This window comes from Prionailurus bengalensis, chromosome C1, assembly GCF_016509475.1.
Source record: "Prionailurus bengalensis isolate Pbe53 chromosome C1, Fcat_Pben_1.1_paternal_pri, whole genome shotgun sequence".
Lineage (NCBI taxonomy): Eukaryota > Metazoa > Chordata > Mammalia > Carnivora > Felidae > Prionailurus > Prionailurus bengalensis.
The window spans coordinates 160,907,208-160,923,347 of NC_057345.1; the positions used below are offsets into that span (position 1 = coordinate 160,907,208).

General features: G+C 37.2%; 1 protein-coding gene across 1 annotated transcript in view; it reads left to right on the top strand.

The window, feature by feature from the left end:
* DCAF17 (DDB1 and CUL4 associated factor 17) overlaps window positions 1-16,140 on the top strand; it is a 32,144-nt gene that overhangs the window by 10,895 nt on the left and 5,109 nt on the right. The window contains exons 7-10 of the mRNA XM_043577021.1: window positions 1,828-1,932; window positions 2,230-2,335; window positions 10,091-10,233; window positions 13,550-13,659. Of these exons, the coding sequence (XP_043432956.1) occupies window positions 1,828-1,932; window positions 2,230-2,335; window positions 10,091-10,233; window positions 13,550-13,659 (464 nt within the window). The remainder of the gene's footprint in view (window positions 1-1,827; window positions 1,933-2,229; window positions 2,336-10,090; window positions 10,234-13,549; window positions 13,660-16,140) is intronic.

Below are 16,140 nucleotides of genomic sequence, written 5' to 3' on the forward strand. Positions count from 1 at the left end.
ATTTAAAAATTGTTACTTAGTCTGGGGGGATAGTTATTTATTGGTCTATTCTACTAGTCTTTAATTAAGTATTACTGAAGCAGATCTTTAGAGTCCGCTAATAGTCATTAGCAAATAAGATGAACATATTAAAAAATTTTTGTAAAAGCATAGTATACTAAACTACATAAAGGCAAATGAATAGTATCAATTACTTGTTCATTCTTGGCTTTGTGCCAGGCACTTTGAGTAGTTTACAACTTTGTAATGTATGGTGTATTCCACTAGGAAATTAACCAAATCCTAAGTGAATGCAGAAACTGGAATTAGAAACTAGAGTTGACTCCAAAGTATGAACCAAATTTTAAAATAGAGTGGCTACTTTATTATAGCACTCATTATTTGAAAATATGTTTGAATTACACAAGTCTTCTTTTTCAAAGTGGGAAACCAGGATCCGCCAATAAAAAATTATGAGCTAGTCAAGATCAAAGCAAAGAAAGCATAATTATCCTTCTAAGAGATGACAAAAAACATAACTTATGAATTTAATTGTTTTCTTTGTGCTCGTGGATTAAGTAATTGTGTATGCTTATTACAGTCCAAAACAGGAATGAACACTTAGCTAAGTCATAAATTGTTTCTATCTATTTTTACATGCCTACAATAATCATTGGAGGGATTTGGTTTTGATTAGGGTTAGTTGGAATTGAAGCGTATCTTTCACTTACCATGTATAAAAGACTACCCATGGGCTGGCTTAGAATGTACTTTAAGCTATTTATTGGGGTAGTAAATTTTCACTAAGTAATTAGAAACAGAAACAGATTTTCACTTAATTTCTACTTGTTCTTTCATTGCTATGAAAATTTGTCTATGTTGGCTTTTGTAAATATTAAAATAGGCACAGAATCAAGTTCTTTGTCAGAGCTCTGTGGAGGATTATGACAGGATCCATTGCATAGAACAAAAACAGAAAGGGAACAAAGAACCAAAGCTTTACTCAAGGTTAGCCGGTCTAAATGTCTCTATAGGTATTGGCTTGGTCTTTAACATGTTTGGGTTTTATATGTCTAAAACACCTAGCTGTGTTAGATATTTAAAGAACAAAGTAATAATAAAATTCTGGAATTGGCTGTTTCTCATTAGAAGTACTTTCTCAGAGCCAATCTTTTCCCTTCTAGCTAAAAACTGTCTCTTTATAAGGAACATTTTAGCATGAAGAATAGGTCTCTATATTTACTATGCATATCCTGTATGGTAGAATTAGATGGTCTCGGTGTATGCCTATGTCCATGAAGAATAGGATTTGTTGGGTTTTTTTAAATTTTTTTTTAATGTTTATTTTTGACAGAGAGAGAGAGAGACACAGAGCATGAGCAGGGGAAGGGCAGAGAGAGAGGGAGACACAGAATCCAAAGCAGGCTCCAGGCTCCAAGCTGTCAGCACAGAGCCTGATGCGGGGCTTGAACTCACGGACTGTGAGATCATGACCTGAGCTGAAGTCGGTCGCTCAACCAACTGAGCCACCCAGGCGCCCCAGAATAGGATTTGCTATTAAAAGATATTGGCAAAACTGTAAAGCAAATGGATGAGGCAAATTAATGCTGCTGAATCATTTTGAAGGTTATATGCTACACTGCCATTAGTGTTCCAGTTTGAGACTCCAGTGGCCTACCACACTAATGACACCTTAACTTCAGGTCTCTAAATTATAATTAAGTTATAATACTAGGCGGCAGTGATGTCGTGGTGACCGGAATATTAAGCAAAGCACAAACCACTGTGAACACTCAAGAGGATTGGCCTTCTGGTCTTTTCTCAGGTGATATCTACCTTTCCCCTCAGATTTTCGGGAACGTTACAGATGCTACCTTGTCTCATGGGATACTGATTGTGATGTACAGCTCAGGACTGGTCAGACTCTATAGCTTCCAAGCCATCATTGAACAGGTACAGAAGCCTGAAATTTGCCATATTATAATAACTTGAATTTTGGACTGAGGTATGATTTTTTTTTAATGAGATGCTTTAGAGTAAGGCACTTGTGTAGATTTCAACTCTACAAAACTGTGCAAATGCAGAAAGACAAAGTAACCTTTAAAAGAGGGTGGGAGGATAAATAGAAAGGCCCTTTAAATAAAGACATTTTCTCTGTCAGATACATGTGAATTTAATTTTTTCTCTCTCCAGACAGCAAATAAGTGGGTGCTAAAGCCACCGTTTTTGTTTGTTTTGTTTTGTTTTTAGTTCATGCAACAGAAACTTGACTTAGGGTGTGCATGCAGATGGGGTGGGACTGCTGGAACTGTAGGAGAGGCTCCTTTTGGCATTCCTTGTAATATTAAAATCACAGGTATGGCTACTATGTAGCATTTTTTTCACCTTAAAAAATAAGTGGTCATATAAATAGTTATTTATTGTAATCATCCAGTGTTTTCTCATAATTTAATTATAAACTCAATTCATTTTACTTCTATATAGCTTATTCCTTGCTACTGAATAGGTATTGACAAAATCTATCAGTTATTCATTGAACTGAACACCTAATGATACTGAGTCTTGCTTGGCATTTAACTAGCAGAAGGCAAAGCCCAACATCACTGAGAAGAGAAATGTAAATTAAAATTATCCTAAGATACATCTTTTCAGGTTTTCAGCTATCAAAAAGTTACTAATGGGGTTGTTAAAAGTATAGTATAGAAGTATATAAGACTATAAAACTATATAAAACTATAGTCATTTATTGTTGGAGTCATTTGTGGAGGATAGTTTGTCAATATGCAGCAAAGTTTTAAATATATATACTCCTTGAACAATTCCATGTCTAGGAATTTATACCAGATACATTCATATGTGTACAAAAATGACAAATGTACAAGTGTAACATTATTTCTAATAGCAAGTGGTTAGGAACAATGTATAATTGATAGGTGACACTAATATTATTTCATTGTTTAGCCGTATCATAAATTTAAGTGTTACAAAGAAAGAATTTTTTTGTATTGTTGCAGCGCAATTCCCAATATATATTAATAAATGATAAAAAGGAGTGTAAAACTGTACATAAAAAGCTTCATTTGTATAAAGAATTTGTATTCACATGTTTAAAATGTACACATGAGCATATACTTTTAGATTTGCTTGGAATATATGGAAGGACACACAAAAACCTGATAAACAGTAGTTTCCTCTGAGGGATATAGATGAAAGGAAGACTTATTTTTCATTATGTATCTTGTGATACTTTTTGAATGTGGTGCCTACATTACCTTCACCAAAATGTGGTTCCATGTGTATGCATGTACACCCACACACACAGATCCTTGAAGTTTTAAGAACTTGACCTGTGTATCATTCTATGGATGAACTTTGAATTTGTTGAGCCAGTTCACTGCTTTGGACATTTAGGTTGTTTTTAATTTTCTGTGATTACAGATAACTAGTAATGCTTGAATCAATTATGTCATTGTGGGTGGCAGAATGGCCATTTGAAAAGATTCTGTCATTCCTTCTACCTTTAATAACTGACATTTTTCTGTAAATAAAAACTTCCACTCATCACCTAGGGATGAACTGTAATTCCTCCTAAAAAGTCAAGGTAAATACTTACTCTTTCTCTTTAAGTATCAGTATTCAAGCAAGGATTTGGTGTTACTAGTCACGTCCAAGGTGGCAAAATATTTTAGAGGTCAGCACACATATATAATCACAAAATTATATAGTTACAGTCATTATTCTTCATGATGTTCAAATTGCCCCAAATTTGGCCAGTGAGAACTCCATTTTGACATACCCCAAGAGTCTTGGGGAATTCCCTTGCTCTTCTGGAACAATAATGTATCCTAGGTTTACCTTTTACTTTCCTTGTCCTCGATGTGACAAGGAGAGAACACCCTCATTGACTGTGTTAGTGTCCTAGGACTGCTGTAACACCACAAACTGATAGCTTTAAGCAACAGAAATTTAATCTCTTACAGCTTTGGAGGCTAGAAGTCTGAAATTAAAGCATTGACAGAGACCACCCCAGGTCCTCTGAAGGCTCTAGGAAAGAATCCTTCCTTGCTTCTTCTGGCTTCTAGTTGTTGCTGACAATCCTTGGCATTTCTTGGTTTGTGGCAGCATTGCTGCCCTCTCTGCCTGTCTTCACATGGGCCTTCTTCACTCTGTTGTCTTCAAATCTCTCTCTCTCCTTATAAGAACACCAGTCATGGGTTTTAGGACCCACCCTTATCCAGCATGATCTCTGCAAAGACCCTGTTTCCAAATAAAGTCATATTCACCAATACCAGGGGTTAGGGGTTCGACATATCTTTTTGAGGGGCACATTTCAACCCAAAACATAGACCAAGATCTAGTTGTGCTCAATGCAGCTGGGTGTCTTTATTTTTGGTGAACAGAGCTGGGAAATATATTAAAACAAAAACCTTTTAGTTCATTCTCGTATTTCTAAATTTAATTGTTCTTTGATTTTTTTAACTTTTTTTTTTTTTTTTTTTTTTTTTTTGAGAGAGAGAGACAGACAGACACAGAATGCACGTGGAGGAGGGACAGAGAGAGAGAGGGAGATACAGAATCTGAAGAAGGCTCCAGGCTCTGAGCTGTCAGCACAGAACCCAGTGCGGGGCTCAAACTCATGAGCCGTGAGATCATGACCTGAGCCGTAGTTGGACGCTTAACCGACTGAGCCACCCAGGAGCCCCAATTCTTCTTTGATTTTATATCTGTATTTCTTTTGGCTCCCACTGAACTTCTTGATTCCTAGTGAAACTTTATCCTATAATATATATGTGATAATCTTAAAATTGCCATATCAATGCTACTACTGAAAACTAAAGTACAGTGTGAAGGTTAAGATTTCTCTGCAGTTCCTTTTGTCCTTAGTGTACAGCCCAATAAGTGTACTATCAGAGTAATGTGTTCAAAGGTTGCTTGAAATTATTTTTCTGTGTCATTAGGTTACCAATTTTATGTAATTAGGTTCATTTGTTTTAGTTTTTCAATTTTAGGTTTATTTTTTCCCTTTTGACTTTATTCTTGAAGTTGTAAAATGTGTATGTTTTAATGGTCAAAACTATGTAAAAAGATATAGTCTGAGAAACTTTGCTGCCATCCATAAAAGCCCTTCCATTCTGTTACTTCCCTCCCCTAATTCCATCCTGCCCCTATAAGTAATCATTGTTTTTAGTTTCTAGGTTATCCCTCTGTTGTTTCTTTTCATAAAAATAAGCAAACATGCAGGGGCGCCTGGGTGGCTCAGTCAGGTAAGCATCCGACTTCAGCTCAGGTCGTGATCTCATGGTTTGTGGGTTCGAGCCCCGTGTCAGTCTCTGTGCTGACAGCTCGGAGCCTGGAGCCTGCTTCGGACTCTGTGTCCCCCTCTCCCTCCTCCCCTCCCCCGCTTGTGCTCTGTCTCTCTCTGTCTCTCAAAAATAAATAAATGTTAAAAAAAAAATTTTTTTTTAAATAAGCAAACATGCATATGCATTCTTTAAATGTTACCTTCTTGGGGCGCCTGGGTGGCTCAGTCGGTTAAGCGTCCACCTTCAGCTCAGGTCACAATCTTGTGGTCCATGAGTTCGAGCCCCGCGTCGGGCTCTGGGCTGACGGCTCGGAGCCTGGAGGCTGCTTCCGATTCTGTGTCTCCCTCTCTCTGCCCCTCCCCCGTTCATGCTCTGTCTCTGTCTCAAAAATAAATAAACGTTAAAAAAAATTTTTTTTTTTACAATAAATAAATGCTACCTTCTTTCTTACACCAAATGTAGTATATTGTATACTCTGTTCTGTACCTTGTATTTTCATTTAACATGTAAATGTTAAAGCAAACATTTATTTAACAGAAGAAATATATAAGATTAGCTACCTATATTTTATTGAGATAAAGTTGATGTACAGCATTAGATTAGTGTCAGGTGTACTTGCCAGTGATTCTTCATAGTTAGAATATTATTAAGGCCAGACGTCAGGCAAAGAGGAATTCTTGATGGTTTTGTTCCTTAGCCGTATTTGTCCCGGGAGCCACCTCTATACCTGTAAAATTACAAATAGAGACTGTAGTCAAGCATATGGTAGCCACCTTTAGCCAAACCCGACATGCTGTCACCCACAAATTCAAAAGGTGGCCCTCCAAAGCCTTGATATCCTGACTACAGCTCAAGAAGGCACTTCTGCTAATATTGAGACTAAATGTTATGTATATATCCCAGATGACTCTAATCTCTATCAAAAGTTTTAGCAGACATGCACACACAAATTAAAGCAATGTCTGACTCTTCTCATTCTCTCAGTGAGTGGGTTTCTTCCTGGTTTAGCGGACATGGATAGTCTTGGTGGAAAACACTTCTTCTACTAGCTATGATAGTAATTATGCTAGTCTTTTTTATTATGGGGACTATTGTTGCTACATGCTCTGCGTAAAGATGTCAGACAAATTATCTCAATGATGACTGTAGGAAACATCCTATTCTTATGATGAGACCTCACGCATGCCTCCAACTCAAAAATATCTGCAACTAGGAGCCCTTCCTTTAGTGAGATAGCTCAGGATTTTTATGCCTCCCATTAGGTAGGACCTGCAATCCCTTTCAGCCTGAAGAAGCTACAGGAGATGAGACCTTCACCCTTCAACACCCCTTAAGAATAAAGACGATAAAAATCCCATAGCAGGGAATGAGACAGGGAAACTGAAGGGGACGCCATGAGAGAAAAAGCTGGGTTTTTTCCCCTTTGCTTCTTTTCTGGCTTCTCTTCCTGCTAGGACCTGCATCTCTACCCCACTTTACACATGCCTTGTAATGAAAACAGCCTAAGCCCTTCTTGTAAGGGACGAGGAGTTGATGACGCTCTAGAATAAATGACATCTAAGGAAGGCCCAGGTGAGAATGACTGGACGAAGCTATCATATGTGCATTGCAGGCCACGAGAGCTAGACGTCTCCACACCAAGACCCCCTGGCTCCTAGGAAGAGAACCTGAGCCCTCATCTTTGTTCTAACCATTTCCTGGATGCCTGAGAGGACACGTACACGAGACTGCCATCCTCAATAAAAAAACCCAGACCCCAAGCAGTGATGAGACTCATGCTTCTTTCCTCTCTCAGTCTCCCGGACAGTTCATCTGTATCTGTTTGCTCTATATCTTCAATAAACTCTGCTTTCACCTAAAAAAAAAAAAAAAATTTAAAATTTTTGTGTACACTACAAAGTGACCACTGCAGTAAATCTAGTTACTACTTTCATCATATAGTTGACCCCCTTCCCCTATGATAACCATCAGTCTGTTTTCTGTCTCTAGGAACTCCTATAAATAATGCCCCAATGAACATAGGGGTGCATATATCTTTTCAAATTAGTGATTTTATTTTCTTTGGGTAAATAACCAGTAGTGGAATTGCTGGATCATATGGTAGTTCTATTTTTAATTTTTTGAGGAACCTCCGTGCTGTTTTCCTTAGTGGCTGCACCAATTTACATTCCCAGCAACAACGCACAAGAGTTCCCTTTTCGTTACATCCTCTCCAACTGCTATTGTTTCTTACCTTGTTATTTTTTAATTTTAGAGTGTGAGTGGGGGAGGGGGGTGGCAGGGGGAGAGAGAGAGAGGGAGAGAGAGTATCTTAAGCAGGCTCCACACTCAGCACAGAGCCTGATGCAGGGCTCAATCCCACAACCCTGGGATCATGACCTGAGCTAAAATCAAGAGTCAGATTCTCAACCAACTGAGCCACCCAGGCACCCCTCTTATCTTTTTAATAATAGACATTCTAACAGGTGTGAGGTTTTGATTTGCATTTCCCTGATATATTCCCTATATTTTAAAATTACAGAAAAATATTACTCTAGCTATTCTTTTATAAACAATACAACATTTTGTACAATTTATATTAAAACTCTGAAGTATTGCTTGACCTTTCACAGACTCAAAGCACTGTAATCATTATTATTATTTTCTTTTTCATGCCTCTCTTTTCACAGTCTAGCAAGTAGGAGCCCCTTTTGCTGACTCTGTTATTCTTTTAATACTACCCTGCCATCCTATAAATATCCTTTATCACAACAACTAGATGGTTCAGAAGGATCTTAAAATTTCCTCATGACAAGACATAGAATCAGCTACTCTCTGAGAACTTCTAGGACTCTAGTTGAAAATAGTATTAGAGATCAAAATTTCAGGTTACTGGGGACCCATCAGAATTGTGATTAGCAGAGTCCCACTGCTACTCTGGGGCCATTTTTAGCAACTGCTGAGAAAAGTATTTCTTTTTAAGTGTATCTTTTTGCATTGATTTTCTTCTAGTGTTAATACCTATTTTATATTCTCTATAACATACCTACTTAAAATTTTAGCCCCAAATTCAAACTCCAATTATATTTTTTCTTTTTTTTTATAATTTTTTGCCATCCACCATCATTTCATAGCTACTGTATTATCACATATGATGTTTGTATTTCTTTCATAATTTATCTAACATTTTTAGCTGAGTTTTCTGTTGAGTTCAATTTTTCCTCATTAAGAAGACTTCTTTATATATTAAGAATATTACTTTCTTCCTAAAAGCTTTTTTTAAAAAAGCACTTTAAATATATTTGATATGTTTATACCTGTCTCTTCCTCAGCACTGTCAGTTTGTGAATTCACTTTTCATTATTTTTCTCCTATATAGAGGACCCAGTAGTAAAGTGTCTTATGAAGAGGCCTAATAAAGCACACACTTCTTTTTTTTTTTTTTTTTTTTTAAGATTATTTATTTATTTTGAGAAAGAGAACACAAGCAAGGGAAGGGCAGAGAGCGGGGGGGAGAAAGAAAATCCCAAGCAGATTCCCTGCTGTCAGCTCAGAGCCCAACACAGGGCTTGATCTCACAAAATGATGAGATCATGACCTGAGCCAAAATCAAGAGTTGGAAGCTTAAGCAACTGAGCCACCCTGGCAACCCAAAGCACACACTTATATATGTAACTTAGGGCTCTTGAGTGAATGGGTCTTCCTAAGGCAAGCCCCTTTACTGGCAGTGTTGGCCTCATAACCAAAGATTAAACACTAAAAGCAAAAGGGTAAAGAAAGAGTCCCAAGTAACCACTTGCCGAAACAGAATGTTTGGGATATTCTAAAGCTGTAGTACCTCCCACTTATGCACTGGTGTAAGAGTGCATCTGTTTTGCTCTACTTAAAATTAGTTGACCTAAAGACAACTAATGACCTGAGCTAAAATCAAGAGTCAGATTCTCAACCAACTGAGCCACCCAGGCACCCCTCTTATCTTTTTCATAATAGACATTCTAACTAAAAAGCACCAACAGATATTTCTTTTATGGTGTTAGTCTCTACAAGACAGTGAATGGCTAGATTTATCTAAACTAGTTAACTTATCTAAAGATAATACTAGTATTAGTCACCATCCTTTAATAAAGCTACCACTGTGACAGGACCTGTCCTAAGTGGTTACATTCATTATGACTAATATCACTTATGTACTGGAAATCTTAAGACTGCTCGTATAAAATTTGCTAAGTATAACCTGTTAGTCTGGAATATGGAAGATCTCTTCCTCACATCTGAAGGAAATTATTAGACCTAATTATGTTGTAGGATTTTTATGAGAGTTGGAAATTGTGTTTAACTCAGAATCGTATACATAGATGTCTAGTAAATGGTGCTGTTTTTATTAGGTGTACTTTGTCACTTTTTGCTATCATAAGCACCTTCAGTCCACTTTTTTATCTCCACTCAGCTGCAGGTCACACATGCCCTGGAAACAGATGTCTAAACTAGTTAACTTATCTAAAGATAATACTCGTATTAGTCGCCATCCTTTAATAAAGCTACCACTGTGACAGGACCTGTCCTAAGTGGTTACATTCATTATGACTAATATCACTTATATACTGGAAATCTTAAGACTGCTTGTGTAACATAAAGTTGACTTCTTGCATAACATTTGTTGCCTACCAGCTTTCTCTTTTCTTAGCAATCAGCTCTTTCCTGATTATATTTTATTTCTTAAATGTAGTAATTTCTCATTAATGAAAGTTCATAGATGATGCATGCATCATGAATGTTCCAAGGCTACCAGAACAGAGAAACTAATAAATTCCTTTTGCCCATCTCTACAGACTCACCACCACTGCTCTTTGAGGTGTCCTCCCTGGAGAATGCTTTCCAGATTGGAGGCCATCCTTGGCACTATATCATCACACCTAATAAGAAGAAACAGAAAGGAGTTTTCCATATTTGTGCCCTGAAAGATAATTCCTTGGTAAACCATGAGTGATCAGACTTTTTAGTAGTAAATGTATATCAGAAATTCTTTATTTTCTACTTTGTATTAAGAATTCCTAAGAATTACTTTTTGTTTGTGTTAATAATTTGTAAACAATGTTAGGTACAGAAGGATACAAAGAATATAACAAATGCCTGTGTATACTACCAAGCATTTAAAAACATTAACATTTGAAAATACTTAGTGACCAAAGATTTCTCATGGGATCTCGTGCAACACATCTCCCAAGCTCCATAGTGGGAATTATCGTTGCAATATGTTCAGGCTGCCTCTGAACTTGCTGGTGGAATGTGTAGTTGGTTCTGGTTTTTTCGTGGTTTGCTGCTATTTGCTTTCCAGAGCAGAACCAGGTAGAACTCTGTTGGTCACAATGTAAGCACTGAAACACTTTGAATTTTCAAGAACTTTATTTATGGCAGAATAGGAAGAAATGATAAGACATGATAAGACAATAGAAATTTCTACTCCTTGAATTCATTTTTATTTTCTTTTTGAAAATGATTTAGGCATTGATTTATAATTTAATTTAATTTAATTTAATTTAATTTAATTTAATTTAATTTAAAGAGTGCCTAATGTGGGCCAGGCATGGCTGGGGACACCTTCCTTCCTTCAAGTTGCTTATGCTGTCTAAAGCACACATGTAGATAAGTAAAATGCAGTCTGTTAATGTACAGTAATTAAGATAAGTGCCAAAGAGTGAATGCACAGTGATGATGGGTAGAGGGGTTCCATCTTTGTTTTCTATTGCTGAGTTAGTGTAGTTTATTTCTGGAACCTCCTGATATATGAGATGAACTTAATTTTTCTGAAGCAGACTCCACTTATTCCATATCTATCTCTTCCAGGACCGTGCTCAATCAGTCACTGTTCGATTCAGTGGCTTTTAGAGTCACAGGCCTCCTTACACCACACTGAAGATCAACATAGTCTTGGGTCCAGTTATCTATTTCTGTTGATGTCGCCACCAGGGAACACTATGTATAGTGTCTTCTAGTTTCCTTCTGTCGGAACATTGTTCCCTTCCATTTTCTCATTTACCTGTCACATGTGGCAGCTCCAGTGACGTCCTCTTTTACAGTGGCCTCTCTAGATAGAGGCTGTCATGACAAGTCTGTGATTTGATTATTCACCTCTCAGCCAGTGAACATTCTTCAACCACCAGGACCTGTCATAGCCCTCTTTCACTTAACTTTTCCATCCTGTCAAACCCCGTACAATTCTAGATATTCTTTTTATATAAGAACAGATAATATATATTATTGTGTGTGTGTGTGCACGTGCATGTGCACACACACACACACACACACAAAATGGCTTCCAGCATCTATACCAAGCATGTCTATCAAGTACTGTCCTGTAATAACTGATTATAACATCTAGTCAAATCTGTATTTCAACATATTCATAACTAATTGCCAAATCCAGGGAAAGTTTTCAATCCTTTTGCCAGACAGCTTTCTGGTAAGGACATTAATTTAAGGATGCATATGCCCTTTACTTCCCCATCTGTCAGTCAAAAGAGTAGATTACCCAAAAACACATGCAGCCAAACTGAAGAATTCAGAAAATGTTTCATAGCTTTCTATTAAACTGAGCTTTAAAATCTAGCATTCAAGCACATAATAAAAACTGCAGAAGCTGGTAATAATGCTGTCTTGTATTTAAAAGATAGTATTTCTTTTGCATGTTATAGTTATTACAATGAAGAGAATCGTCTAAGGAAAGATATGTATAGTATGTGCATGTTTGATATTAAAGGGACATCTGGAGCTAATGCCATCTTGGATATGTTAATTTTAGTGGTAGCAAACAAGGTATTTAATTCCATTGATTTTCTTATGTATATACAATGTGATAATACCACCATTCCTATTAGAAATTATTAGGATACTTATAAAAATTCCTTAAAAATTAAAACATGCACTAGTACAGAATATGTGTTAAATTCCTTTTTTTTTTTTTTTAAGCATGGAATTCAAAAAGGTAGCCCCCACCTACTTCTCTAGTCTCATGACTGGACACCATGCATATTTTCTAGGAGCCAGAATTAAAATTTTTATTCATGTGTATGCACACACATGTTGTATGGAGTAACATTTTTGTGCTTCAGATTTTGCCATCTCTTGTAGCCATTTTGTACTCATCCTTTAAGGCTTACTTCAAGCTCTTTTTTTCATCCTGAAATTCTGCTCACTTGGGTTGAATGCTTGATAATATCCTGTGTGTGACTTGATCACTTTGTTTTCTACACCGTCTTATTCTTTTCTGTTCTGTTTGTGTTTCTGCCTCCCTTTTTGATAATGAGATTTTGACGGCAAGGGTTATGTTTAGTTCATGTGTGGTATGAACACCTAGTGTGATACTTGAGACATAGTATCCTGTCAGTATATGCTAGTGAAATTAGTAAGTTAATATTTCAAAAATATGAGTATCTAATAGGAAAGGTGGTATCACTTCATTTTGTGTTGGAAAAATTAAAAGAAATTAAATGAAATTAATGTATCCATGCTGGTATTAGTCCCAGTGCTCCTTTGTATAAGGTAAAACATTTATGTACATATGTGATCATATATCACGGAGGTAACTTCTCTTTATTTTAATGTCTAAATGTCCTGCCATGAAATAAATCTCTCCTTGCCTAAAAGGCTAAGCAGACCTAAAAGGCTATTAGACCATTTCCTCATTATTAGAGGTTAACATCTGACTTATCCAAAAAGATTATGTGACCTGTTTCTGAGATTTTAGATTGGGTTGCATATTTATTTGTGCGCTATGCACGCCTTTTGACAGTTTATTAGGGATGGGCAAGGGAAGAAGAAGTTGTAGGGGACTGCATGTGCATAATTATACAGAGTTATATAATGGAAAGTCCTTGGGCTTTGGAGTCAGAGCTGCTGTTTTGCAGCTGCAAAACATTGAGCAAATGATTTGTCCTCTTTGTGATTTTATCCTCATCAAAATGGGGGTAGTCACATGTGCTTTGAGTATTGTTAAAATCAAATGAAATGGCTCTAAAACATCTACCGCAATGTCTGACACAAAACAGATGCTTGAGATTGGATTACTGTTAGGTTGTTATTTGTGAGGCAAACTGTATGGTACAGAGCAGATGTTCTGGATTTCTCAAGTATGACTGCCCCAATTCAGTTCTTCTGCATATCCCAGTTCAACTGTTGATATTTTCTTTTCCCTGTAGCTTTGATTTACTGATCTATCATTGATGTTAGATTTGAAAACTTATTTTATTCTCCCTTAATCTTTATTTTCAATATTTTTTCCCCAACTTTAGGCAAAAAATGGGATCCAAGAAATGGAATGTTGTTCTCTAGAATCTGACTGGATCTATTTTCATCCTGATGCTTCTGGTAGAATAATACATGTTGGCCCCAATCAGGTCAAGTGAGTATTTTTTTTAATTTTTTTTTAAGTTTACTTATTTATTTTGAGAGAGAGAGAGAGAGCAAGTGAGCACAAGTAGGGGAGGAACAGAGAGAGAAGGAGAGAGAGAGAGAATCCCAAGCAGGCTCCACACCAGCAGCGCAGAGCCTGATGCAGAGCTTGACTTCATGAACCCTGAGATCATGACCTGAGCTGAAATCAAGAACCAGATGCTTAACCAACTGAGCCACCCAGGTGCCCTTCAAGTGAGTATTTTCATTAGTTGCTTTAAAGCGAAAAGTAGCTTTTGGAAGCATTTATTGGCGTGTTTATTTTTGCCAGCTCACTGCTGACCCAATTACAGAAATAATTAGCTTGTTGTAGGTTGCTTCCTCAGAGAACCTGACTTTATTCTTTCAGCCTCCTCATTACTGTTTGTAGATATTACATTTAAATAAATTCTTTGGTGGATGATATATGGGTAAAAGGAGATTCAGATTGGCTTGTCTTCATCAGGTTTTAATTCTCTAGGATTAATGAGAGATGATTGTTTTTGGTGTAAAAGATAGCTTTAGTGCAGGAGTTGTTTGAAGTGAACCTTGTTTTGTTGACCCACATCTACATCCAGGTGACCTTTCCTTCCTTGAAATACTCTTCATTTGGCTTCCCCGACACCACAGTTCTCCTGAATATTTCCCTCCCTCTTTGATGTGTCTTTCTTCATGTCCTTTCATGGTCATCCTCTTCTAGAGGAAGTCTTCCAGACTTTAATTGTTACATGTCCTCAGGATTTAGACCCTATTTTCTTCTCACTCTTCATTCCCTTTCGGCATGATTCTATTTATTCCTTTGGCTTCAAAGATCATGTGTACACCAAAACTCCAAAATTTATATCCTTGCCCAAATTTCTCATCTAAGCTCAGCCAAAAATCTGGAATTATTCTTAACACTTTGTTACCTTCTTGTCTTTCTTTCATCATATGCATATAGTCTTGACTTTTCATATACATATACTCATGTACATTGCCCCCCATCTCTCTCTCTCTCTCTTTCCCTTTCTCTCTCTCCCTCTTGCTCACCCCCTCCCTGTCCCTTACATACACACACACACATACATACACACACACACCTGCACCATATATCCTGTGAATCCTTTGTTGTTGTTGTATTACTAAATTTTCCTAAATCCTCCTCTTCCTGCCCTTGGCCATTGTCACCATGTTGGTCAGACCATTGTCATCATTAGCCTGGACTATATTAATAGGCTACCTCCTGGACTCCAAGAATTATTTTTGCACTCTTTAAGTCTATTTTCTTCTCAGCAGTGAGAGTGATTTTTAGGAATATTAACAAACACAAAAACCTAACTAAATGGATTCTACTTTAACCTTCTTATGGCTTCTTGTTCCTGAGATAAAGACCAGCATACTTAGTATGGTCTGGAAGATCATCCTCCCACCCAGTTTACTTCAGCAGTGCCGTCATTTCAGAAAGCTGGGGGCTGTTTCCTCTGGAATGTGTTTCCCCTCCCTGTTCTGCCTCATTTCTATTCATATTTCATGCCCCAGCTTCAATATCCTTTTTTTGCAGAGTCCTTCCCTGAGACCCCTCATTAAATTCGCTCCCCCATCACATTTTCATTGCACCCACTGTGTCATGTTCTTCTAACACAGCAATTTTAATTAGTTATCTATGTGATCATCTGTTTAAATATCTAGCTTTAGAATCAGCAACTCCATAATGACAGAGAAAGAGTCTGTTTTGCTGATATTTAGAACCCCAGCACTTGAACATAGTGCTTAGCACAGAGTAGGTGCTCCGTAAGTTTGTTGAGTAAGAAAGGTATTGTCTGCCTTATTTATTCCTCATGCTTCATGATAATTAATCTACTTCTCTGGATTGATTATAAAGATGATAAAGGGACTTAATTAAATAAGATGATGAACTTTTATAAAAAGTCTTAAAATCTGTAGTTTAGCTTTATTAAACCATACTTTTAATGTTTGTTGCTACCCACCTTTAAAAAAAAAAAAACTTTATTTCTTTTGAGAGAGAGAAAGCGTGCGTGCGTGCTTGTGTGTGTATGTGTGTGTGCGTGTGAACGAGCAGGGAAGGGGCAGGGAAGGGGCAGAGAGAATCCCAAGCAGGCTCTGTGCTGACGCAGGGCTCCATCTCACAAACTGGTGAGATTGTGACCTGGGCTGAAATCAAGAGTCAGACACTTACCCCACTGAGCCACCCAGGCACCTCTCTACCCACCTTTTAGTAGTACTTTGAGTTTAAGAAAATAAGAGCCACAGAGTGTGTGCCCTTTTGGCAGGTTCTAAAAGATAGGCACTTTTAAATAATTAAGATAATGAATTGAGTAATTTAAAATACAATCTGATTTCTTTGTCTCTGGCAAAGAAAGCCTCCTGGCTCTCTCTGGCCACTGTGGCTGCTACTCCCTGCTATTCTTTTTGCTTGCATTCTAGATTTTATGCTTTAATAACATTGTGCTTT